At 38.5% G+C, this 26,799-nt stretch overlaps 2 protein-coding genes across 7 annotated transcripts in view; both read left to right on the plus strand.

Moving 5' to 3' along the window:
• tp73 (tumor protein p73) overlaps positions 1 to 10,089 on the plus strand; it is a 28,066-nt gene extending 17,977 nt beyond the window's left edge. For all 5 annotated transcript variants that reach the window (XM_039800141.1, XM_039800143.1, XM_039800142.1 and 2 more), the window contains 10 exons: positions 2,324 to 2,510; positions 2,805 to 2,920; positions 3,567 to 3,676; positions 4,515 to 4,657; positions 4,869 to 4,957; positions 5,216 to 5,343; positions 5,655 to 5,809; positions 6,001 to 6,133; positions 7,541 to 7,634; positions 8,036 to 10,089. In XM_039800141.1, the coding sequence (XP_039656075.1) occupies positions 2,324 to 2,510; positions 2,805 to 2,920; positions 3,567 to 3,676; positions 4,515 to 4,657; positions 4,869 to 4,957; positions 5,216 to 5,343; positions 5,655 to 5,809; positions 6,001 to 6,133; positions 7,541 to 7,634; positions 8,036 to 8,437 (1,557 nt within the window). In that variant the 3' untranslated portion in view covers positions 8,438 to 10,089. The remainder of the gene's footprint in view (positions 1 to 2,323; positions 2,511 to 2,804; positions 2,921 to 3,566; positions 3,677 to 4,514; positions 4,658 to 4,868; positions 4,958 to 5,215; positions 5,344 to 5,654; positions 5,810 to 6,000; positions 6,134 to 7,540; positions 7,635 to 8,035) is intronic.
• Positions 10,090 to 11,594: 1,505 nt separating this feature from the next.
• rer1 (retention in endoplasmic reticulum sorting receptor 1) lies at positions 11,595 to 23,025 on the plus strand. Of its 2 annotated transcripts, XM_039801247.1 has the most exons (8): positions 11,595 to 11,727; positions 13,675 to 13,756; positions 15,326 to 15,430; positions 15,839 to 15,935; positions 17,985 to 18,063; positions 19,491 to 19,626; positions 21,032 to 21,086; positions 22,513 to 23,025. In XM_039801247.1, the coding sequence occupies exons 2-8, from the start codon at positions 13,676 to 13,678 to the stop codon at positions 22,521 to 22,523; spliced, it is 564 nt and encodes a 187-aa protein (XP_039657181.1). In that variant the 5' UTR covers positions 11,595 to 11,727; position 13,675; the 3' UTR covers positions 22,524 to 23,025. The 2 variants fall into 2 exon arrangements, with proteins under 2 accessions (XP_039657181.1, XP_039657180.1); XM_039801246.1 differs by having other exon boundaries at positions 21,032 to 23,025.
• Positions 23,026 to 26,799: the final 3,774 nt, after the last annotated feature.

Below are 26,799 nucleotides of genomic sequence, written 5' to 3' on the forward strand. Positions count from 1 at the left end.
TCTTTTTTGTGTGGATAAAGAACTTTTTTTGCAATGGTCCTTTCACAGTAATTCTGGGCCAAGATGATTTTAGAGTGGTTAGATGCCTTCTAAAACATTCAACCTCATTTTCTATGTTACTCTTTTCAAATGCTAAAGGAGTTATTATTCTTTCTGTTGTGATAATACTGGAAAGCAACCCATTGGTCATCAGTTTCCGACATGTGAAAGTCCCTCAGTCTGTAAATAAAGAAGTCTGTCTGGCTTTTTCATCTCAGACAAATTATTTATTCATGGTATGGACGGGCTGTTGAGACTTGTCAAGTAAAGCTAGGTGGGAAAAGGTACTGTAATGTTGCACAGGTATTTCCATTGGAAGGGCTCATGGCTAAGGGCGTGTGTGTGTGTGTGTGTGTGTGTGTGTGTGTGTGTGTGTGTGTGTGTGTGTGTGTGTGTGTGTGTGTGTGTGTGTGTGTGTGTGTGTGTGTGTGTGTGTGATGCTGTCTGGTGTCTAGTGTCTGGGAGAGTCAAATCAGAGTCTGGATCATCAGTGGGACATTTAAAGATTTAAATTTGAAGAATTGAACTGATCTCTATGCAATTAAAAAATCTTAAATCTCTTGAATCCTGAACATTACAAGTAGCGGTAAGGTAAGAGAGGCAAAGATAAGCATCAATCCAGGAGTCCAATCAAAAAAAGTTTTTTTGAAAGGTCAATGATGAGAAGAGAAATATAGGGGAAAGCATAATGTGACTGGTCGGTTAAAGTGCTTGAGCACGATTTTGGGAAATGGCAAAAGGCTCTTCCTGCCTCCTGAAGGCCTACTTCTTTCAAACTCCAATCCACACTGCCAGTTTGTAATACAGGCTTTCTGTAAAGTCTCAAGTCTCTTATTTTTCAAACTTTGGAAAGCCCCATCCAGAGCCACAGAAGACTTAACAACTATTTTACCAGATTAAGTAGTCCACCTTGTGATGAGTAAACTGAACTTTAGGTGAAGTGCCCCTTTAGGAAAGGTAAAGATAGTGGGAGATTGATGCTTCCAAAATAACATGTTAGCATATGTTGTGTATTTTCTGAAAATCATTGATGATTGATTGATTAATTATACTTGTATACACATTTTTTTGTTTCTCTCTGCCTTTTTCTCACCTATCAAATACCACAAGGCAAAATGCTATTCAAATTCCATATGCATATTGAGCTGTACTGTATTTCTGCTATAGGGTGCGCTGTTGGCCCACTGTAGCAAGTCCACACAGGAAAACTGTCTTCTCAGTTTTTTTCCCTGGAAGGTCTCAGTTTGATTTCCACAGAGAGGATTTTTGAGATTTGGTGATTGTGTTGGGGCATGTTAAGGCTTCTCCATCCTTCTCGTCTTTGGATGCATCTGTACTTACAGTTACAGACATAGTACATGAGCAGATGCATGTTTGTGTGTGTGCGTGTGTGTGTGTGTAAATGCTCGTAAACTGAGGAATCAGTGAAGACTTGGCTTTAGCACAGCTCAGCATATTGTCATTGGACTTTACACTTTAACTGACTGTCAGTAGCAAATGTCTGCTGGATAATAATTATTTATTCATTCTAATAACACAGTAATTACCTTTACTACACAGACGTAAATGTACTGCTGACTGTTTTACAGTCCTCATGTATTTTCCCTTTCCTCTTCCTTTTATACTCCCCTTTTCTCAAATGACACACTTTGTTCTCCAGTCATAATTTTATGTGACACTGTAACTACAGTGTCCTGTGGTCACAACCCACAATTTTATCAATATATTATCACCTAGCTATTTATTGGTCCACCTTCTCTTCTGTTATTCAAAATACTTTTTTGGCTGCCGTGCTAATTGATGACTTGGCTCAAAACCACATGTTATTTCAATTTGAAACAACAATTCCACCTCCTGAGACATTATTTTTGCCATGATGTCAGTGGTAGCACAGCCTTTGAGATTAACCCTCCCACCTTATTCCCCTCCTTAGGTTAATCCATAGCTACTTCTTGAGAGCATTCCCATGAAACAGAGAAGACACAACCCTCAGTGTATGTGTCTTTCAGTTTAATTTGCAGTAGGTTGTTTGGAAAATATAAATGTGAAGGCATTAATTGATTTGATTTGCTCGATTGGGCTGATTCTTTATTTGTGTTCATGTCCTAAATTGGAAGTTCAAATTAAAAGAGAAAGAAACATTTCCTGCAGTTGGACATGCACAGTTTGTTGGACAAAGCGATAGAGGCAGACAGCTCTTTCATTGTATTGTTGTACGCCATATATCAACCCAGACAACTGACTCAAGCTTCTCTGGTCTTGTGTGTGTTCTTTCCCCACCCAGTACTCTCCCTTGCTGAAAAAGCTCTACTGTCAGATTGCCAAGACCTGTCCAATCCAAATCAAGCTGTCCTCCTCTCCTCCTCATGGCAGCATTATCAGAGCCATGCCCGTCTACAAGAAGGCAGAGCACGTCACAGAAGTGGTCAAACGTTGCCCCAACCACGAACTAGGACGGGACTTCAATGATGGTATGATCAACAAGCCCTTTGAGCCCAACTGACTGCACTTGGACATTTTATACTTTTACCCCAAAAATGCTTATAATATCCTCAAATAAGACTATTTTGTTGCTGGGTGAAACAATCTGGGTTATGAAGTCAATGACTGTGAAATCACCCAGGAGAGGATAAGATACATCATTCATTAATCACAATATTTTGTGCATTTATCAATTAATAACCAAGACTGGCTGGTATGTGTGACACTTTGACTTAGATCAACCAACTGTGTCCTCACCTGTTCTTCCATCATTCTCTCCACAGGTCAAGCAGCCCCGGCCAGTCACTTGATCCGAGTGGAGGGGAATAACCTCTGTCAGTACGTGGATGATCCTGTCACTGGCCGGCAGAGTGTCTTCTTGCCTTATGAGTCTCCCCAGGTTGGTGGTTCATCAACTACTGTGTATAATAGAGACACACAATGCTTTGTTTATAGGTACCTTAGTAAACATCAGAAAATAGGGTCTACAGTTAATGTACAAAATATCTGGGATATTTATTTTCATGAAGTATACTCATGAGGTGAATCCTTGTTGGTTCCCATTATACCAGTTAAAAAGGGGGGTTTGACAGATAGTGAATAATAGCACACATAGAGAAAGCCTTTGACAAAAAATGAGATGTGGTTGTGAGTATTTTGTACATTCAGCCCAAATGTTGTTGTTCAAGACACACAATGGATCTCGTCCAGCTCATACCAAAGAATAAGTCAATTTTGTCTATAAATAAAGATGCCGGGCATGTCTTAACAAGCTCAAGATTGAGAAATCATCATGTCTGTGATTGCACCTGAGGAGATTAATGAAAAGTAAGATTGTTTGTCTCACATCAAAGTGCACAACAACACTGCCATCTGGTGGTGGATTGCCATATTTACTGGGAAACGGGAGGTTTGGCTTGTGTGCAGATGTGCAGATTGGAACCATATGAACCACATCAATTCATTGATAAGTGTCAGAGACTAAACCAACAAGTAGACCAACAAAACATCCAATTATTGGTGGGATTCACTGTTTTGTGTTTCAGGTGGGGACTGAGTTTACCACCATCCTGTATAACTTCATGTGCAACAGCAGCTGTGTTGGCGGCATGAACAGGAGACCCATCCTCATCATCATCACTTTGGAAACCAGGGAGTAAGTCAACAATTCACAACTGATAGACAGTTCAAACAGGGTTCTTCTCTTTAATCTAACAAGCAATTCTTAGCTCTTTGTCATGTGCTGTATATTGACTATTTCTGGCACGTATGGGCTGGGCAATATGGAGAAAATCAAATATTACGATATTTTTGGCCAAATACCTTGATATCGATACCGCAACGATATTGTAGTGTTGACTTGTTGCTTTCACAAAATATTTACACAATGAGATTTTTGATAAATAATCATCAGTAATGTGGATATACCTAAGGACTAAGTGGAAAAGGCAAAAAATAGAACAGTTACAACAGTCTAGTAAATTCAGAAATGACATCATTTACTGCAATGCAGCCTTTAAAACCAGGAAAAGACAACACTTATGCCATATTACGATATTACGATATCTAAAATCTAAGACGATATCTAGTCTCATATCACAATATCGATATAATATCGATATGTTGCCCAGCTCTAGCATTGGGTACTCAGATTTTATGAATTTGCAAATGTTTTCTACATACTGGCAAAAGATACAGGACCCCTCAGACCAACCCACAGTTCAATGGGAAGTGCAGAACACACTACATTAAACACATCAGATTGTATGCACTTCTATTACTACATTTATTATTTACTACCATTTACCACGATCATTTTTTAGCATTATTATTGTAGCTATAGAGTATAGTGTGAGAGTATTCAGATCCACCAAGCTGAAGTAAAACAGATATAGTGAAATAGTAACAATGTACTTGGACTTGGAATGTTAGAGAACCTACATTTTCTCAACTCACTTGATGGTTATATTCTCTATCCCTTATCGTCTCTGCAGTGGTCAAGTGTTGGGTAGAAGGTCGTTTGAAGGTCGGATATGTGCGTGTCCCGGCCGAGACCGCAAAGCAGACGAGGACCACTTCAGGGAACAACAAGCCCTGAATGACAGTGTGGCCAAAAATGGCAGTGCTAATAAGCGCAGTGAGTTGAATTAAAGTGAATGACACATTCATGTTAACCCCACATTTAAATAGTTAAGTGACTTTTCAGATGTTTTGATGCTTATATTCCTGTCTGGCTGTTGATATACATTCAACAATAAACCACTGACCAAAATGGTCCTCAAAAAGAATGAGATTGTGAAATGTGTTAGCAACCCTTTTCATCATAATTCTGTTTCTTTCGTCTGCAGACTTCAAACAGAGTCCGCCAAATATACCCAGTCCAAATATTAACATGAGGAAGAGGCGGCATGGAGAAGAAGAGATTTACTATATTCCTGTAAGTGCCTTTTGACACACTTACCATTTTAGTGTTAACAGTGTAATATAGACATAATTTAGACTTAATTAATGATATTTTAGCCCTTTAAATTGTCAAAATCATTAATGTGGCAGTATGTGGAAATATTTATGCTGCGACTACAAAAGAGTCAAATAGTATTGTATCCAACACTGAAAACAAATGCACCATTTTTTTAAGGACAGACTCACCAGTCATTATCCCCTGTGTTATTATATACGCTGTGTTTGTGTTTAGGTTCGTGGTCGGGAGAACTTTGAGCTGCTGATGAAGATTAAAGACAGTTTGGAGCTGGTGGAGCTTGTGCCACAGCCATTGGTTGACTCTTACAGACAGCAAACACAGCAGCAGCTTCTGCAGAGACCGTAAGTCACTCCAACACTAACATATGCACAAGCACACATACAGCTGCTAGTACACATACATGCTGTAGGCAACATAGAGGTGTGTCTGAAAAGATTTGATCGATCTAAACACTTGCACATAAAAACACACACACACACAGATGTCTTAATTAATTCTTTTTTTTAAGATATAAACTCCAAATAGAATCACAAAAAGCCACATTTAGAGGCTTGTTGACTTCAACACACTGTTGTGAAGTGTTTTTCACATTCACTAACACACAGGCACGCACATTCCTCTAACCTCAGCCATGTTCTCGTCTTTTCTTTAGGAACCATATAGCATCCCCCTCCTCTTACTCTCCACTATCCAACATGAACAAGCTTCATGCCCACGGAGGCCTCAACAAAGTGCCCTCAGTCAACCAGCTGGTGGGGCAGCAGCCCCAGCAACATCACACTGCCCCCACCTCCATGGCTCATATGGGTGAGTATCTATATGTGTGATTCAAATAAAACCTGATGTACTCATAAAGCACACGTTTCAAACCAATTTGTTATAAAGTTTGATCGAAAAATATCAATGCCAAGAGAGCCTATTTACGCCATTACAGTTCTTAGTTCTTTGTGCTATTCGGCTGCTTGTTATTTCATTGATCGACCCTCCCTTTCTCACAGGCTCAAACATGCTCAACAGCCACCACATGCAGGGAAATGGTGATATGAATGGTGGCCACAGCAGTCAGACTATAGTGTCTGCCTCCCACTGCAGTCCGCCCCCTCCATATAACCCTGACCCCAGCCTTGTCAGGTACCTCACCCTCCAATGACACTCCTTCTTTATCCTCCTGTAAATGGCCAGCAGACAATCAGATGCACTTGTTGGGTTAAGCAAGTTTGTTTGGCCATGTTCGTACAAATTTGGCCAAACAGGTTTTTGGAAAAGTTCCTAATTTGCAGCAAAATGTGTCTAGATGGAACTGTGTTATGCAGTCAGTTTGATTTGATTATGGCTGCTTTGTAAAGGCTTGCAATACATCACAAATCTCCTCGCAACCATGGCTGGTGCCATAATGAAGGTCCACTGGAGAATTGGCTGCATGGAAGTCATGTTTAGAAATAATTGTACAAAATATAGAGAAAGTTAATTCAGTAATGTTTTAAGTAAAAGTGTGTATTGGTATGTTTGTTTCCAAACATTTGGCCACTTCGATATAAAAACTGCCCTGTCCCCAAAAGTATGAGATATGGCTAAAAGTATGTATCTTTGTCTTTGTTAGCCAACGAAAAGTAATGACAAAACAATGGCTGCGCTTGCCTAAACTAGCTCCTAATCAGATGTTGATGAGCTCCCATTCAAAAACAGAACATTAATCACGTCTATTTACTCAGCTCATACAGCCAAGCTGCTCAAGAGTTGTAGACCTCCACTATGGCTGTCAGAGGATTTGTTAAGCCGCCCAAAAGCCCAAACTGTCTGTCATACACTTAGATCTAAAATCATTCACACTGTCACTGTGTATACAGCCATCCTTTACAATGCACTACAGCAAATTTTCTTCAAACGAAATTTCCACTGTTTAGTTGTTGTTTAATTTAAAACAGTTTTTCCATGTTTTTTCTAAGATAATGTGTCAATGGAGTCGTTTTACTACTAAGATTTTGCATTTGCAATTCTAACATTTTTGATACAACAGACTTTGTCCACCTTTTCGGTTTCTAGATTGTTATGTTTATTGTACAGTTAAATGCACAGTTAGCTTTTTTTTCCAATTACACTGTATGTTGCCAAAACGTTAACATTTCGTGTATTTATAATAAAGGTTCTTCATCAAAGCAAGAATGGCCTTATGAATCATTAATATAAATGCATGTTTATGGTTTTACTTCCACTGCATCTATCAAGATGTATAGATTCTGTCAACTTGAGGCTAGATCTGTGCCCGACTTCTTTCACTCAGTTTTGAACTAAACTAATAATAGCTTGATCAGATAATGATGTAACATAACATTATTTTACATCATTATCTGATTATCTGCTTTTCTATTCAGTTCTGTCTAAATATGAATGCTGTTAGGATATTCTTTATTCTACTCAAGCACAACTGCCCTTGTAATGAGTTTTAATGAAGTTGATTGTTATATTATAGTCCTACTTTTAGCTTTGTAGCTGAGGTCTAATAGCAGTCTAAGCAGCCCTCCTTTTCTCCCCTTACAGTTTTCTGACCAGTCTGGGCTGTCAGAACTTCATCGAGTACTTCACCTCGCAAGGCCTCCAGTCTGTCTACCATCTCCAGACTCTCTCCATGGAGGTAACCATTCCGTTCCTGCACTCACCATCTCACAGTGAAAAAAATAATAATAATTCTGTTTAAAGAGTTTCATAGAAAACAAAGAAAAAGTGGAAAAGAAACCGTAAAGAAAAATAACAAACAATAGTGAACTTAAAACAGTAAAAAAAAATTAAAAAGCAGAAATGTCCCAGAGAAAGGTTTTTGAAAAGCCTTTGCCTTGTCTTACTAAAGGTACCCTGTGGAGTTTTTGACCACTAGTGATGATGCAGAGCAATGTTTTAATGAGCAGGCCCCATTTTTTTGCATCTATAAGCAAACACATGAGGATGCACATGCACTCATATCCTTTTCCTACTTTGATCATAGTTTTCTTCTACATTCTTACACTCCTCCAATGTTTAACTTTGTGCTGTCACCAGGATTTAGGTGCACTGAAGATACCGGAGCAGTTCCGCCTTGCCATCTGGCGAGGTCTGCAGGACATGAAACAAGTTACTCCCCTCCAACTGCCTGCCTCCTCTCATCACCATGACTATCACGGCCAGCCGCTTCTTCGCTCCAGCAGCAACATGACTGCCTCTGCAATGGCAGCCATTGGGGCTGCCAGTGGGGAACTGCAACGTCAGCGCGTCATGGAGGCTGTGCACTTTCGTGTCCGCCACACCATCACCATTCCTAATAGGTCAGGTGTCGTTGGGACGTCAGGGATGGCAGGAGCTACTGATGAGTGGGCTGACTTTGGATTCGACATGCCTGACTGCAAGCTGTCACGTAGCAAGCACTCCATCAAGGAGGAGTTCATGGAAAGTGATGTTCATTGAGCCTGAAGAGAATTTTTGGACTGTTTTACCATTATTATGGTTAGCATCAGCCTATTTAAGTAAAGGCATGTGGATAGGGTCTTTAAATGTGTTTTTAGGTGTTGCTGTCAAATGTCAGTTAGTGATATTGCAGAGAATCAATATCCATTTTGACTGTGGGACATATCAGTGTGTTAATGCACTTTACTGTGCAGTCCTTATTTAGTGCTTGAACAATTTTTATACCCACAAGATTGAAAATGAGATGACACAAACGGACATCTCAAGTGTAAATAGCAAATACCGCTGTGGTAATAGCATTGTCAAGGCAATGCTAGACACATACGGTCTTGATGACTTTTTGGGACTCTGCTAAGTGCATGTTAATAATTTTTTTTTTCTTCTGGAAAACGGCATGTTTATTGGTTGTCATGTGCAATAATACAATCGCTTTTTATGCTTTATTATATAATAATAATAATACATTTTGCCCTTACTGCATCCAGTTACATTTATAGTGAATATAAAATGTAGCAATTTCACAATCACACAAATATCACAGACTTATCACCATTTCACAACTTGCTACATTCAATTGTGTGTTTGAATACAAAAAAAGTAGTTCTCAGCTGACTTATTTATTGTTCTGACAAGTTTCCTTTACTTGTATAACTGTATATACTGTATCTTGTAAATGTTTTGGACTAGATGTGGTTGAAAGGGGGTATTTAGATTCAAAATGTTGTATCTCCAGTTTGAACCAAATGTAAAGAATTGAATGGTAAATCTGGTAAAAACTCACAGCTATGGGAACACATAATCATGTTTATTTTTAATGGCTATGATAATGTGATGACCTCTAGTTCAGTATACCCTTATCCTTTCATTGTTAAATTTTGTTTAATGGGCTTTGGTATTAATAGTGTGTATTAATGAAAACTAATTGAAATCACAGTCAACACATAATATTAGAAGTTAGACATTGCATCCATTACTTTTTTATCAAGTCATAACATTGCAAAATAGTTGAGAGACAAACGATCAAATACAGTATTATATTTAAATAACAGGGATTTAATCAGAATTAAGAATAGCATTTCTGTTTACCGAGATACTAGACAAGACCTTAACATTTTTTAAGCCTTCTCTGTGTATATTTGAAAAACCTTGCAGGGCAAGGTCCTCATATATTGATTATAACTAGTTGTGTACCTAGTAGGCTATGCATCTTCATGGCACTTGTTTGTGGATATTTAATAGCAACATTCCAGTTTTATTTTTAGATTGCCATCCAGCATGGTGCAATTCTGGTCATGGTGTCAAATTTGTTTGTAGTAACTACTTCACTTTGTACCATGATAAGAATTTGTACCTGATTTACATCCATTTGCTTTACAAAGGCCTTCTCACTTACCCACTAACCACAGACTGGTAAAAAAAAGAGCACTTTAATGCTGTAAAAGTAAAACAATTAAGGATTATTTGTGCTTATGATATGTATTATGCATTACACAATGTGAATATAAAAAGTGCTTGTTTTGATATCCCTGGTAAAAATTTTGTTAAAACAGTTTTGTAAAGATTACAAAAGTACACGTGTACCTATATAACTATTGCTGTTCATCTGTGTCCAAGTTCAGTGTTTTTTTCCCTTAAAATCATCGATATTAAAATAGTTGCCTTCCTTTAATGTAGAGATGGGCGGATGAAGCTCCGAGGCTTGTTTCACTGTGTGCATTGTACCATCCCTGCGTTCATGCCACCTCGGAATAACAGGCACCGCCCCCCTGGTTACGTTGTTTTTTCCGACTGATAGCGTTCACATGGTCGGGATGCGTGTTCTTCTTCTTCTGTTATATTGGCGTTTGGTATAACAACTTGTTGCATGACTGCCACCAACGGTTGGCCGTAGCCGAGAGCATCAGGTGTGTGAAAACATGGAGGCCACAATAACAAAAGATTTTCTGCTGTTTTCTTATGCGAGCATCCAAACAGCACATCGCCAGGTGTTTGTTTGTGTTATCTGCAGGACAACAGACGGGAAAAGACACGGATAATGTTTTTTTTTTTTAATTTGAAACATATTATGTCTGTGTATGTTTCTTGGCAGAGGCATTTGTCCACAATAAACAGTTTATTGTCATCGAAATATGTTCAGTGAAACAAAGTCGCCTCCATCAAACGTCAGTTGTCAACAACGCGTCACCAACTGGGAAACTCGGGTATCAAAATCCAGCCCGAATTTATTAATTCCCACAGGACGTTACGTGAATGGTGACGTTTTCACTCGGAAAAACGTTTTTCCGATGTCCATGAACGCACGGATTGTCTATGGTCAGAGCCATTGACATATATATAAGAGCTTGTATCAAATGAAGAATACCACGTGACGTCTGTGCCTTTAAACGTCACTCGTGTTTCAGAAAAGCCCATTTCATTTTACTGTTTTGAAAGTTTTACTGCTAAACTATGTAACTATGTTAAATATAATAACTTGATATAATAAGTAGCCTAAGCTATGATAATGAATATCATTATACAATCACATCACCTTGAGATTCAAATGAAATGTTACATAAATATCAACCATGAAGTTAAAACACGTACATGTAAGAATAAGGTTTTGGTGTCAGTAAAATGCGCAGGCTTGTTGGATAGTGCATTCATAAAATAATGAATTAATTAATGCATTCAATAATTTACTGTAACATATTACACAATACCATCTACATTTAATTCAGCACTTCTGATCAAAAGTATTAATACTTTTGATCAGAAGTGCTGAATTAATTAATTAATTATTACAGATTTAATAATAACACGCAGCCGCAGGCTTGTTGAACCTTTATTGCACATGAGACTTAACTAATTCAAATCAGAGATAATGCTTTGGTTCGGCCCATCTAGATGCCACTGTGTTTGCTGTTTTTGGTTTGAAGCCCCAAAGCTTCGAATCCTTTTCGGCACAAATATAAATAAAACTCCAAAGCTACATTCAGCTTCATTCGCCCATCACTAAATTTAATGTATCTCTTTATCATTTAAGTACATCGCCAATGGGTAACGTCATAGCATAAATGTAGGCAGCATATATACTCATCGGCCTTGGGCGGAAGTCTTTAATCTTGAAATTGAATTTAATAAAGTTAGTTCATCGTTTTCGGGCATGGATGTATTCGGGGCTCTACTATCCTTCCTGCCATCAACTCGAATCCTCGCGGAAGTACTGACGTGTTCACACCAGTTTGCACGAGAAGTGGCTAGTGTAGCTAGCTAGGTAGAGCCGGGTAGTGACACAGCGGCCGTATCAGGTAAGAAAGGACATTTTCAAGTAGGACTATTTTCAATGTAATTTACAAACAAAACCAAGATACGTAGACGTGTAACAGTTATTGAAACCAAGAAACACATTTCAAAACGACTGTATAATTCAGTGAGTACGGATGTGATTACTAGAGAATGGTTTCATTTGTAACTGGGCTAGCTGGCTAGCTGTGGAACCGTTGGCAACGTAGTACCGTATCTCCGGAAGTGAGTTGTCAGATAATTACATTCCTTGCTGGTATTTGTAGTTCAACGTTTTTCTGATGAACGTAAATGGCAATGGAAAGGGAGCGATTCATGGACCACATTTTGTTTTGCAAGACTTTAATAGGCGCTACGCTGCAGTTGTGGGAAATGTAGTTACGTAAATTAGTTTAAGGGCCGATAAAGACCTTTTTAATAAGCTTTACTAAAACTACATAACCCATACACGCGGTAATTTGGACCAAAGGGCAATGTACATTAGATGGCTAGCTAGTTAGCTATTTTAAGGCTAATTTGTAATTTAATGCGAGTAACTTTAAAATAATACCACTGACGACACGTTTGTGACAGTTACTGCATGATTAGTTTCGATCGTATTCATGTTATGGTTTTCCGAGAAAGCTTGTTGTGAAAATATGACTTATTAGCTGCCTTCCTGACTACCTAGCTAAGCCTGTTAGCTAGCTGGCTAGCTAGTTATGCAGCTAACGTTAGCTATAACCACGAACAGCTCTTGCTACGCGATCTTGCCTTTTTCAGCTAGCTAACGTTCATGTCAAAATGAGTCATTAAAAGGCCCTGTAATCGCTCCGGCAACACAGTGCAATTTGCTAATCAAATATCTGAAACATAACCCTAAACTACAATGTTAGAGGTGGGCAATCAGCTAACCTTACCTAGAAAATACATGATCCACTCGTTACGATGTCAATGGTTCTCTGAAAAGTCCAAAGTAAAAGCAGCCGAAATATGTCGCCGTTGGTTAGATGTAAATTACACACATAGTTACTTAGCCTGTTAGTTTTAACAAAGCGACTACTAGATTTTGTTTTTCAGGCCATATACCATGTCCGTAATATACACGGAAATCATTCTGATCTCCTCTTTCACTGCTCATGTGTACTTGTCAGACAGCTGCCAATCTGGACTCACTCACAGTTGTAAGAGTACACCACAGAGACAGTCACCAGATTCTGCTCTTTACAGCTTCAAACGGCTGGTTCTTTATAAAGCTGATCACACATGTCACTGGGCACGTCGCCTTCTCAGCTAGTCTTACTGGATGGCTTATTTGTCAGTGCCTTCAGTAAAAAGCAGGCACACAGTTTATTTAGAATAAGGAACACACTTACTGTATGTGGTGCATACAGACAGAAATATCCATCCCTATTGTTTCATCTTTTCTTGAAAGCACTTTCAGCACACCAGATGTTTATTATTATGCTTATTATTAGCACTAGATCTTTATTACCAACACGTTAACTTTATGGTATTAATGACCCGTAACTGCCATAATCCCATCCAAATTTACAGGCACCCTTGGGATTATTGCTTGAAAAGGCCTTGCAGGAGTGTAGATTATTGTAACACCATGTATAGTATATTTTCGAAAAATATAAAGAAATATGATGAAAACTATTGAAGTTTCATTTCTTTTTGATTTTCATTGTTGAAGCACAGTAAAAAAAGAGATAATTAACAGCAAGTGAAGTGAATCGTCACATGTGCTTTGTCTCTTCACAAAAACTGAAGGCTGGAAACAGTTCCACCTTGCTGTCTTAGAAACTTGATTGATATTCCAGCCAATATACAGGAGTGGAAGATGCTAGACTTGTGCATGCTAGATAATGGTACTGCCCACTGCATCTTATAAAGTCTGTTTCAACTAGCCAAGTAGCCTATATTCAGGCAGCACTAATCAAAAGTTTTTTTTTCATCTTCACGGGCAGAATGTCAGAAGGGGACAGTGTTGGGGAGTCAATCCATGGGAAATCATCTGTAGTGGCTGCCTTTTTCACACGGATTGGACAGGTAACGTGTCTATTACTCAAATCACACATGTATCATTTAGGAATTAGGGATTACATAATCTAATACTCCTAAACACTGGATTCCATATGTCATTACCATTAAGCAACCAGTCTATTTACCTTGCTAAATGTTAACTGGGTATCAATTAAACTGGTGGTGATTAAAGTAACTTGTATAGAATAAATTGGTTAGGCCAATCACATTTGATTTTCAGAAATCCTCTGTACTGGACCAGTGTTGCTGTACCTGTTATCACACTTGCGAACATAGGCTTATCTTTAGGTTTAACATGTCTCCTGCATGATTTGCAGATAAGCAGGACAGTATTCTGGTGTAGTACTTTTTAATGCTTCACTTTAATATTTCCAATCACATTTTCTTCCCTTGTTTGTAGTTTAAAAAAAAATCACTCAGTAGTAGTACTCCTCAATCTTTATACTCAGCAGTGGTCTGAAAAAGTGTTCCACAGTGTACCACTGTGTGGTAAGATAGCCATACATTTGTCCAATTGTGTTAGTCAGTCAGTTAGAAAAAGACGTGTTCATAAAGGATACTTAAATTAAAATATAGTCCTATACAATAAATACAAATTAGGGCAATGGTAGTCATGGGATGCTCAATTAAAGCAACATTGCGTAATATTTGTATTTTTTGCGATTTGGCACCCATACCGTTTCAAAGTGTAATTCACTTGTACACCGCTGTTGTAAATATAGACAGCTGTACACATGCACATGTCACGATTGTATTACTTATTATCAAAAGCTAGTAAGTTGACAACTATGATAACACAGCCAAACACTGCAAAAACACAAGACACAGCAAGCCAGCTAAAATTACTTACAAGTTAAACAGCAAGATGGCCAGTTCGCCGTCTGTCTTGCAAGAATTTATTTTGCCAACGACTAAAAGCCAGTCCGAGTTGTCAGGCTGCAGCTCGGTCACTCTCTCATGTTTTCTTTTTTTTTTTTTTTTTAGCTTCCTCATTGTCCTCTCTTCGGTCTCTTAGCCTCTGTCATAATGTCTGTAGCAGCTGGTGAACCCGTTCCCGATCGCCCAGCTCCGGTTCTGGCACGACAACACTGTCGCCACATTCATTCATTCCTCCCCATGCCTGAAAACCTCTTCTGAGCGGTCAAACGCTCTTGTGCTAGCGATATAAACACCAGCACTCCCCTGGTGCTTCGAGCTCCCAGTCGTGGCAGCACACCTAACTAGCTGACGGTAGCTATACAGTTAGCAGCAATTAGCGTTTAGCAGTACTTTGGCAACAAGTAAAGCCTTCTGTCCATCAGAAATCTCAGGGTGTGGGAATGACAGAGGTGCCATTTTCCCTTTTACAAGTCAGAGTAGCATCAAAATAAGTTTGAAGGTATTATTTTAAGGTAAAAAAAAGTTACACAATGTTGCTTTAATGCCCAAATTTACTGTGTCTAAAAGTGACAGTGTTTTCCAAAGGCTGCGCAGTGTTTGATCTAAGGTTGTGTCTTAGTTCATCAGTGCTATTATCTACCTCTGATGACTACATTTTGTTTCCTTTTTTGTATTTATCTTTTTTTTTTTTTACAGGTCTATCAGTCATGGCTAGACAAGTCAACACCATTCTATGCAGTGCGATGGGCAAGCACTCTACTACTTACTGCTGTCTACATGATCAGAGTGTACATACTACAGGTAATTGTTTCCCATTTTTACTATATTCTGTGCAAGTTAGCAAATGTAACCCATGAGCTATGTAATAAAAGCAACCCCATTACAAAATGATCACTTGGCCCTGCAATGTCGAAGTTTTTTGAGGCTGTCTGAGTTAAAGGCATTCATTCACCTCATTATTCAACTAGTAGTTTTGGGCTGTTGTATTGGATTGCATTATGTTTAAGGCTCATTGTTGTTTTTTTTGTGCTGATTTTCACCAAAGGTGAAAGATTGACTTAGGGTGCACTACAAGAGACAGTGACGTTACATCTTTTTTGTTTTGTTTCTCACCTGTAATATGTGTATTGTAACAAAGGTGCATATTCATGTTTACTGGCTGCCCAGAAAGCCTTTTAATGTGGTGATGTTCCTTATGTTGCTTTTCAGGGTTGGTATATAGTAACATATGCTTTGGGAATCTACCATCTCAACCTGTTCATTGCTTTTCTATCGCCAAAAGTGGATCCTTCACTGCTTGATGAAGGCAAGTTGACTCAATTAAATCTGATCAGTTTTTTTGTAAGGTGGTCATGTTGTCTATTTGGCAGGTTACCTCTCTGGTTGATACCTGCCTGTTCATGTAGGGTTTTTAACTAGGGCTGTCAAACGATAAATGTTTTTTAATAGCGATTAATTGCTGAATTTCTATAGTTAATCGCGATTAATCGCATGTTTTATCACATGATTAAAATTCTATTGTTCTGCATTTCAGAACTGTTTTTAAGTAAATATTAACAATGGAAAGCAATTCTTACCAGTGTATCTTGATTGGGAATCAAATTAATGCAAAGAAAGTTACTTTATGAACTTGACTTTAAGATTTGTATTAGTTTATTTATTTACTGTAAACAAAAGAAGAAAAAAAAGAACTTAAGGGTACTAAACAACAGTCAGGAACTTGTTTATTGTTAAGGCCATGGTCAAAGTTAAAGATTTAATAATAATGTAATAACAATAACTTATTTCACCAGTAAATTGCTGTTGAATGACAAAAACAACCACCAGATGGGAAAATGGTATTTTACAATTACTGTGAATGCACCACGAGGCTACCTGTTTTAAGTGAACGCACCGTCTGTGTTTAATTCCGACAACGGCAGCTGCAAGTGAACGCACCGTCTGTGGGCTGCAGGCTGCAGTCTTTCCCGGTGTTGGAATCCTCTACAGTGAAATACAGTCACACTTTACACTGTTTAACATTAGCTGTCAGCATTTTAACCGTGTTTAATCCAGCTGCTAGCTAAAGGTAGGCTAACGTTACCTGCTGTCAAGTGTAGTGTAAAGTCAGACACCAACATTTTCGTTCTTATTTGCTCTCATTACTACCGTTTAGGTCAGCACGTTTCGGTACCCAACCCTACTTACCAGAGTCAATATAGTGTGCAGTAACTTCTAAATAATTTTGATTACTCACTGACGTCCAGTGATCACCGGTTGATGAGACAGCGTTTGCACTTTGGTTTCAATAACAGGTCGGCGAGTAGCACTCTCCAAAATAGTGCTTTGCCTGAGCCCACTAGCATAAACCTGAGTCACGTTAACTGGACTATGCTTGGACTAGCTCAAGCTTGACGTACTTCTGTGATATTTTAATTTGGCTTTACACAATGTGCATATGGCTTTCGACTTGTCTAAGAGCCGTCCGGGAGTTTTGGAAAATAAAAAGCGCCATTCAGAATTGCGTTGCTGCTGAATTTCTCCATTCATGCCTGCAGCAGTAGGATGTGTTAAGAGGAAGTATGACAGCTTGATGATAAGTAAAGGTGCGGCAAAGGGTCAAAATAGTAGCCTGTTAGGCACGACGTGAAGTAAAAATGAATTAATAAATGGTGGCATGCGATTAAAAAAGAAATTAACGCGTTATGCTCGGCCCTTAATTGGCAACGGTTAACGTTAATGCTGACAGCCCTATTTTTAACTAGCCTCACATTATGTTCACTATCAAAGATTACTAAGAATACTTTGCCATACACAACCCAGGTATGCATCACTTTTTATTTGTTGCAAAAGCTTTATTGGTATACAGTCATCCAAACAAAACAGAATACTATTGTAGATCGATACATTTGAGGATGACGTTAATTTTTAAATGCTTAGTTGGAAGTGTGTAACACTTTTTAACTCTTAACACGGAGATGGATGGATCCGAACAAAAGGAGATCACTACATCCACAAAGCCATGATTTGTCATAACATGCAAGGAAATAAAATGTCATAGTGCCAGCCGCACTGTTGATTAGCAAGTGATCTCTCGGAATTAGAGTGCAAATACATCAGTTACTGCTTAGTTCCAAAAACTATTCCTCTTTTGTGGCCTCAAATATCTTTTCCTCTTTAAATTGTAGTTGTTATAGAGATTCAGACCAGTTCCACAGTAATTGGGTTTTTTCAAGAAAATAAAATATAAACACAATTCAGATAGTGTTTTTTTATGTTTTAACATAACACATTATTAGTCTTAATGCTGAGTCATGATTGGAGATTTCACCTTTTTATTAACTATTAATCACCATGTAACCTATCTCTCCTGCAGATGAGGGCCCATCCCTTCCTACCAAGCAGAACGAGGAGTTCCGCCCTTTCATCAGGAGGTTGCCTGAATTCAAATTCTGGTAAGTCCAGCTCATGGCCAGGCCATTTATTGTTGTCATCCACAAAGTGATTGCAAATTATATTCTTTCGAATTACCCGTGTGGACAAAAATTCAAGATTTTAATTGCATTAAAATGCATCAAAATATGCATTTAATATAATATATAAAAGTATAAGTGAGTTAATGCCCTTCAAGGCGGAGGACGGTTGCCTCTGAGGGAGGCCTCCCCATTGTCCATTAATTCCTGATAATGGACACCTTGTCGAGGATTAACCCTTATTCAAATGATGTGTGTGACCATAGTTTAAGTCATGCAGAGCTCGTTTGTAAAAGATGAAACCAACGATATTGGAGTGAATTAATCTGTGTATTTGCTTGTGACCCTATGTGATCGTATATACTCATCTCGACTTATTCTCTACTTCATCCATCATCTATAGATCAAGCCTAAAGTATTACCCTCTCCTAAAGAGACATTACATATAAAAACGTATTAGACTCTTGTAAGCCTGGCTTGACAAACTTTAACCGTGACGGTTGACATCTTTTGAGCAGTTTCAGCCATTATAAAAAAACTCACAAGCGCCAAAACATCAGATTTTCAGCAGACAGACCCTCTCTCATCCACAGCTGCTATATTTTACACGTGTGGCTGGCGCTGCCAGCTAAGCTGCATTGTTTTGACTGGACCTGAACGCTCCACGGTGAAGCTAGCGTCACTCAAAATGTCCTGGGGTAGGACCCCCAGACCCACCAAAGGCCCATTCTGAGCCAGAAAAAACTCTGCAAGCTACTTAACGACGTTACTTAACTGCGTCTTTTTTTGTTGTTTTGATTGAGAGACCCCTTGCGGCAGAAAATTTCATATTGTGCGTTTAAGTCCACATTCCTCTAATTTCCACTATTTACAGTTTTTATTAAACCTTGCCTGACTTCCATGTGTTCATGCAAACTCTGTGTCCTCTTGTGTATTAGAGCAGGAAGAGAGGAAAGTGGTTTTGCATTATTCATGCAACTGGCATTTGCCTAGTGTATGAAAGGATAATCTCCTTTTTCCATATGGATTAAATAAATGGCTGTGTTTTTAAAATTGCGAGATAACTAATAGTACTGGATGGTTCTTTATTTTTTTTTCTTTCAATTCTTCAGTTTTCAGACTCACTGCATTAACGGAACTTAAGAAAATAAGATACATTTAAGATATTAGGTTTAGTTAACAGCATTTTGTTTGTATTGAAGAGTTGTTTGTAACATTTGTTTTCCACTTATCTTCTCCTGCATTTTCCAATATGGATTTATTAATTTTATTAACTCATTAATCTAGTCTAGGCATACACAACCCATTTTAAATTGCTGTGGGTTTGATTTGAGGATGTTGATGTATGCTTCCTCACTGTCATAAATGTGGTTACATGGTTTTACCAGAGTATGTCATTTTCTTGCCAGGCATTCGGCGACAAAAGGCATCGTCATCGCCATGATTTGCACATTTTTTGAAGCCTTCAATGTGCCAGTGTTCTGGCCTATACTTGTAATGTACTTCATCATGCTCTTCTGCATCACCATGAAGAGGCAGATCAAGGTAAAAAGTATACATTGACTGATGCATGCACTGCATACATTGACACTGTAGCTGTACTAGAGTGTAATGCAAACATTGTAGTTTATCCAAAAAGTATTATTTGGATTACACAGGCAATGAATTGCTTGTGACAAATGCAAAAGTCGAGAAGCAAATCTTTACATAATGCACTATGAACGTGAGCTGTATAGAATGTCAGAAGCACCAGACTATAATGCAGTACATAAAATAAAGTAGAGGTGACTCAGCAACCCTCTGACAAAGCTTTTACCAATACTAAACATCATTCACAAAGGTCATATGTTCTAAAAGGGATATTTTGTTTGACTGCATTATATTGTACAGGTGTTTCTGTTATGTTCAGCCTTGATATACAGTGCATTTGTTTAATATTGAATATCTAAATAAAAAAAAATTTTCTTCTCAACCCGGACCCATTTTCCTATGTTTTTGTGTGTAAGTGACAGGAACAACAATCTTTGAAATTGGTCCAGTATTAGCATGAACGCTGTAACTGGCAGCCACAGACCGAGCTGCAATGTAACCCTATGGGGCAAATGTGCATCGTCAATTTGGTCCACTAAAAGTGCTATATGTTGCAACTGAAAGGCTCAGATTATTATTTTATATATATGTATGTGTGTATAAATGTCTGACAACATTATGGACAGGATCCTTACAGAGATAGGCCTTTTTAAAACCTCTTTGAGACCTTTCTGTTTAACCGGAAACGGCTTTGAGGTCGCTAGCGCTAAACCCACCAAACTTTTTTTTTTTTTTTTTTTTTAAAACATACTTTTAGCGTGTATAGAGCCAACATATTTTTACTTGTAAATCAGTAAACTGTGTTCATTTCAACCAAAACTAGAGTTGTGATGGTTAGAAAATTGGAACGACGACCCAAAACGGCTTTTCATGCTAAAATTACTGTTTATTTACATGGAAGTCTGGTGGCTTTAGCGAATGCAATTTCGCGGATGTTTTTATGTTTAAAAAAAAGGATCTCACTCTTTAACAGGTCGACGTCCTTAGAAATCCTTTCCATAATGTTGGCAGACACTTCGAATATTAATCTGAGCCTGGCAACGGCAAAACAAGCTGCACAATTGCCCTATTAACTTAAATTGGAGAATGGTTCGCCACTGCAAACTGCAGCATTCTCGCTTAATACTGAACCAATGTCAAAGATTGCTGTTCCCATCAGTCACTTATACACAAAAACATAGGAAAATAGGGGCCAGGTTGAAAGAAAAAAAAAAAAAACGGTAGTTACCCTTTTTTTTTTTATAAAACCAGCAATCACTTTGCTACTTCATCTCATGGGATACGTTGATAAAAAATGTTTAAGCAAATCCTTAAAATACATGTTGCTAATTCTCCTCTTTTTCTTCCCCACCTTCTCTAGCATATGGTCAAGTACAGATACCTACCCTTCACACATGGGAAGAGAACATACAAAGGCAAGGACGACACAGGGAAAACTTTTGCTAGTTAAAATCTCCCACTTCCCCTTCCCCTCCTCGTTTTAAATTAATCGGTCACAGCTAGTGGGGAATGACAAGGGTCAGAGATTTATTTTCTTTTTGTAAGCTGGAAAGTAACATGAAAACATAACATAAAAAATACAACTTTTGATCCATGGTCAGTGTTGAGGATATGAGCAGCGTGGATCAAATAAGTCTATTAAGGGTTAGGATTTTTTTGTTTTTGTTTTGAGGACCCCGATCCTCATTTTAGGATTGGTCTGCATTTGTTCAGTAGTTTGGAGACTAAGTGCTGCCTTTTGCCTTTTTAACCCCATGGGGTAAGTATAAAGTCACCAAGAAAGATCCACACTGAAAAAAAGTTGCTGTGAAATTTGTGATTTTTGTTTGTTTATTTTTTCAATGATGGTGATTCCAGTACATCTCCTTCTCCCAAGTTAAATAAATCTGCCAATTTTTGATTAATATATTGGCACCTACTTTTTTGTAACAAGTTAAATATTGAAAGTCAGTAGTGTAAAAATAACAACATGATTAGATGTGTAAGATGAAATCTGAAAGAAAACGCAACGGTCTCCGAGTTGAGTCATTTCATTTTTTGTGATAAAAGTGTGCGACTGCTCTGGCTCACAAGTGTCTCAGGCAGTTGGCCTTTGTACTAAATGCAGACACTGTGAAATTAGTCGTATTTCACTTGAATATGCATTCATGACGGACAGAAAAATGGCTATAAAATTGAATCTCTTAAAATAATTGACACTCTGCAGAAATATTTTTTATTTATCTTGAATTGGCAACTAATGCAATTCTGTGTATTACCCGATTCTCACTAGCATAGCCAGTGGAGCAAGCATCAATATGAATGATTAACAGTGAATTTTCAGCTATCAACCACATCATTCAATGCATAATTCAAAGAGAGCGTCCCTAATCCCAACCTATTTAGTCTCCTGTAGCTTGTAGTCTACCTTTTGAATCAGTTCTTTTTACTTTTGCGCCTTTGTAGAGTTTAACAGATGGGATACTTTGTCGTTAAGCAACCCTATAAACCAAATTATTTAGCATTATTTAGGGGGCATTGAAATGGCAAGTCAATGAATTTATTTTATGTTGGTTCTTTTACACCATGATGTGCATAATTCTAAATATACTTGTCTTCAAATGCACAGCCAGTAATCAAGTCCAATTCATAACGAGGTCTAATCTGAAATAATAGTCATGCAATTACACGTTTATCCCGATGACCCCGATTTTCTCTTTGAAACATTTACCCATCTGGGTTTCAAAGCCTGGGGTCCATTCGATTTATGTAGACTAGCTGTTGTTATAATCTGTTTACTTTGAAAAACATTATGATAAATATAGTCATTCCAAGCAAACTTTTGTTCTCTTTCTTTTGCAGAGGACACATAAGAAAACAGAGATTGAGAGCTTTTATTATAACAAATGGATGAAGTGGGTGGTGATCGTAACTTTCTTTTCTATAAACCTGTTTTTTTTTTTTTCTCCATTTTTATCAGACTGCTGGGTATTATCTGTCATTACTAAACTTTGATCAGCACTGTAAGGGATCAATACATTTTCCTGTAAAAAGTTTGTTTCAAAGGGTTGTCTGGAGGATTTGTATGTGTATATATATATATTTTAAAATATGAAATTTTTTTTGAGATTATTTTTATTTTTTTCTTCCAACCACCATACTGTTTCCAAGTGTTTAAATCCATTTCAGTTGAAATTGATGAAAGCAGAACTGGTTAATTGGGTTCTAGATTTGATGAATTAAATGTTTCTCATGGATTGCATGTTATTGTTTTCTTGTGCTACAGTTATAAAACAAAAACTTGATTTTATTAACTTAAGTGTAATTTTTTTCACTCCAAATGCTATTAAAGAGGCTGTGTCCCTTCAAACAGTGCATATGTGTCTCAGTCTCAAATTTTGTAGATTCCTGGAAGAGAGTGAAAGGACAAACAACAAAAATTTTATCTGGGCTCAAGGTGTCCCTACACTTCTATTTCCAAAAGTACTCCATTAAATACAGTTTATAATTCTATCTAATCTTACACACTTAAACTAAATTGGTAATAAGGAATTCAAGAAAAAGACAGTGAAACTAAAATTAATACAATTTAAAAGAATAAATGTGCAACGATATTCATTCGTGCTAGAAAATATTTTGCTCTGTTAATATCTAACTTTCCATGTTGCTGTTTTGTGCATGGACTCATCACATCAGGGAGACAAGTACAACTTCTCCTTAAGTGCTCTCAAACCACTCAATGGCACCATAAGTCTTACTTCTTAAAGCCTGGGCTGCTTTGGAGGAATATAAACTTTAAAAAAACAAAACCCCAAATGTTCTAACAGAGGGAACAAAGTGTCTCCCATTAATGTTAATATATTTCTCATTTTTATACGTACTTGGAACTTTACATTTATAATTTTGTTATTTGGCAGAGGAGGAATGAGGAACGTGAGCCATTAAACTTTCTTGCTCATGATGCTTGGTTAACCCTGTGTGTATATACATTGCATTTAGAATGTATTCAGATCCCTTCACTTTTTTCACATTATGTTGCAGCTGTATGTTGAAATTGTTGCAATTCATTTCCCCCCCTCATTTTTTTCTTTACCTTTTATTTATTCAGATAAGGTGCACTGAGAGGAAGCCTCTCTTTTGAAGGAACGCCCTGATCACATTCACACAGTTAGACACATTCACACCTGGAAGCTGCCCAGTACAACCACAGTCTGATCTGCTGGCCACTGAGCAGCTCCACTGCAGCGTTTTGGGTTAATGGCTTTGCTCAAGGTACCATTTAGAGTAAAAAAGCAGGGTATTCTTTAGGGCGTTGCTACCTTGTGATTGACAAGGTGCTACCACAGCCGTCTGTGTTTTCATCTTAGAACTTTGACCCTTTCACAGTATGTTTTCATTCAAGCTAATTGTAACATTGTGGTCGCCTAAAATGTCTAATTCAGCGTTCAGTGGATGCACCTTGCTAACCAAGCTAGTGCTAACATTAGCTGGCAACTTAGCATTTAGCTTAGCGCTCCGCCAACTCCTTCCTTGGCTCCAAACAACAAGATGATAATCCCCAGTGAGCAAATTACAATTACACTCTGTTTTGTTAGACAAACTACACACAGGCCTGAAATACAGGCACATGCTCAGGTCCTATACATGCACAAATGGAGAGATCTCAGAGTGAGGGTGCTGCGACTGCTGGACAGGCACCCTGAGCATTTGAGCTGCTCTCTCCTCTCCCTTTCCATTTGTGTGCATCCCGTCCCAGAAATGCTTGTTACTAACCTAGCTCTGAGGAGATTACTGCCCGGAGTCCATATGTTTTTTTTTCACCCAGCATATTTCCTTGGAGTACGTTGGCACCAAGATCTTGGTTGCAGCTGTCGCCGTGGTCCTGCTGCACTCCCTGCGGTGCCCTGCAGTGTCATGCTGCGTCCTGCTGCTTCCTGCTACGTCCATCCATGCGCTGCTGTTCCACGCTACATCCTGTAACGCTCTGCAGCGCCCTGATATGACATGAACTACTACGACTACCATTTGAATTCACTGTTCCATTATCTTTAATGTGACTATTATTGCCACTGTTCACATCATCCCAACCCGCGCAACTCAGACCCACCTACCACCAGAGCCGGGTTCTGTCCGGGGCTTCTTCCTAACAGGGAGTTTTTCCACCCCCCGTGCCGCTGCTTGCTCTTGGGGGAATCATTAGAATTGTTGGGGCTTTGTAAATTATAGAGTGTGGTCTAGACCTATTCTATCTGTAAAGTGTCTCGTGATAACTCTTGTTATGATTTGATACTGAATTGAGCAGTCAGGGGGTTCGGTGCCTTGCTCAAGACCACCTTGGCAGTGCCCAGGAGATGAACTAGCACTTCTCCAGCTACCAGTCCACACTCCGTACTTTGGTCTGTACGGGGGACTTGAACTTGCGACCGTCCGGTTCCCAACCAAACTCCCTACAGACTGAGCTACTGCCACCCCGAACTCTGTTGAAAAGAAGAAACTTTGTATCATTTGTCACAATCGTACAGTACAATGTAGTGAAGTTCAATCTCAGCATTTAAAGATGCAGTAGGTAAGTCTAACTTTCTGTCATATTTGCTGAAACTGACCCTATGCTCCAGTAGAACTACATGAATTATGTAATATAAAAAAAATCCAGCTCCTCTGCCACCACCTACAGCCTGTAGATCGATTGGCAAAATACCCCCGCTCCCGGTTGATTTTCTCCAATCACTGCCACAGGGGGGTCTATCTGCCTGTCAATCACTGCTCAGGCACGCACACGCATATATAGCGTTCTCCCCTCCCCACCTCCCTGCGCACGAGCTGCAGAAAGGTTTCCCTAAACTCGGGTGAATATTGGAATGGCTTTTCAGAGGTGGCGTGAGCTCCGGGATTTTAAAGATCTGAAGAACGATGCAGATGTAGCCACATTTCTTCTCGACAGGTAACATAATTACCATAAATGATTTATCTTTCACTTGGTTATTAGTAGTCAAAAGTCCACAAAGCTACGTTGGTGAGGATAATAGTAACGTTTGCACAGTGGTCGGTCTGATATGATGCTGAAATGGCTAATGCTAGCCTGCTAGTTAGCATCGTTTTACGGTTGGTGAGTAGTGTTTAGTTATTGAAAATGTTGTCTGACATGCCGGCCGGCAGTTCTGTCAAACTACCTTGTGTGGGAGGGGCTTAGGGGGGAGGGACTGAGAAGTTGTCAATGTTCAAATTTGTTGGCAAAGTCCTGGATCTTCACAATCTTACCTACAGCAGCTTTAACCAATTAGGATTAGGACAGTCAACAGCCACACAGCTTCCGGGGAGCAACTTGGGGTTTTAGTGTCATGCTCAAGAACATGTGGCTGGAGAAGGCCGGGATCAAACCGCCAATTTTGTGGTTGAGGGCGAACCTCTCTACCTCTGAGCTACAGCAACCCCCCTACTTAGTAAGACTTCTACAATCCTGTTTTTACTTTGTCATTAAGGGGGTAACTTAATTTAAATGGTTTTAGAATAAGGCTGCAACATAACAAAATGTGAAAAAAGTGAAGGTCTGATATGGGCTGAAATATGTGCCACCAGAAACTGAATTTGAATCATTTATATTTGAATTTGAATTGCTAAACTTAAATAATTGCATTGAAAAACTGAATTTGAATCACATAATTTGAAATTGTATTGTTTAATTTGAATCATTGCATTGAAAAACTGAATCTGAATAGTATAATTTGAAATTGAATTCATTCGTTTGTAACTGAATTCCAATAAAATTTGATCTTCACTGAAAATTAACTGAAAAACTCTATATATCCTCACATTCAGTTCTCACTATTCAGATTCAGATCATGAAATTCAATTTCAAGTTACTGAGACAGACATCCGGGTACTTGGAGGATGAAGGAAAAGAACGTCAAGCGAGATCGATAGGTAGAGTTCAGTGGCGCAGATACACAGGACTCCTCTTCGGCCAGCACAAACGTTTTGGAGCACAGCCTCGCCTTGACCCAGAGACTCATAGATAATATAATCTACCTGTTCACAATGTTGAAAATGTAATGCCTGGTGTTAGTAGGCCTAGGTTTATTAGTCACATTCTTCCACTTAAGTAAACTTAAAATGAACTATCGCTACTTACCTTAGCCTAGGCTACTGCAT

Source organism: Perca fluviatilis, chromosome 5 (genome assembly GCF_010015445.1).
Source record: "Perca fluviatilis chromosome 5, GENO_Pfluv_1.0, whole genome shotgun sequence".
Classification (NCBI taxonomy): domain Eukaryota; kingdom Metazoa; phylum Chordata; class Actinopteri; order Perciformes; family Percidae; genus Perca; species Perca fluviatilis.

What these genes read in the sequence shown, in the direction of transcription:
- rer1 (XM_039801246.1), top strand. Translation starts at nt 13,676, where the DNA reads ATGTCAGAAGGGGACAGTGTTGGGGAGTCAATCCATGGGAAATCATCT. An exon ending in TCAGAGTGTACATACTACAG is followed by an intron (nt 15,431 to 15,838) that starts GTAATTGTTTCC and finishes GTTGCTTTTCAG; the next exon opens with GGTTGGTATATAGTAACATA. An exon ending in TCCTTCACTGCTTGATGAAG is followed by an intron (nt 15,936 to 17,984) that starts GCAAGTTGACTC and finishes TCTCTCCTGCAG; the next exon opens with ATGAGGGCCCATCCCTTCCT.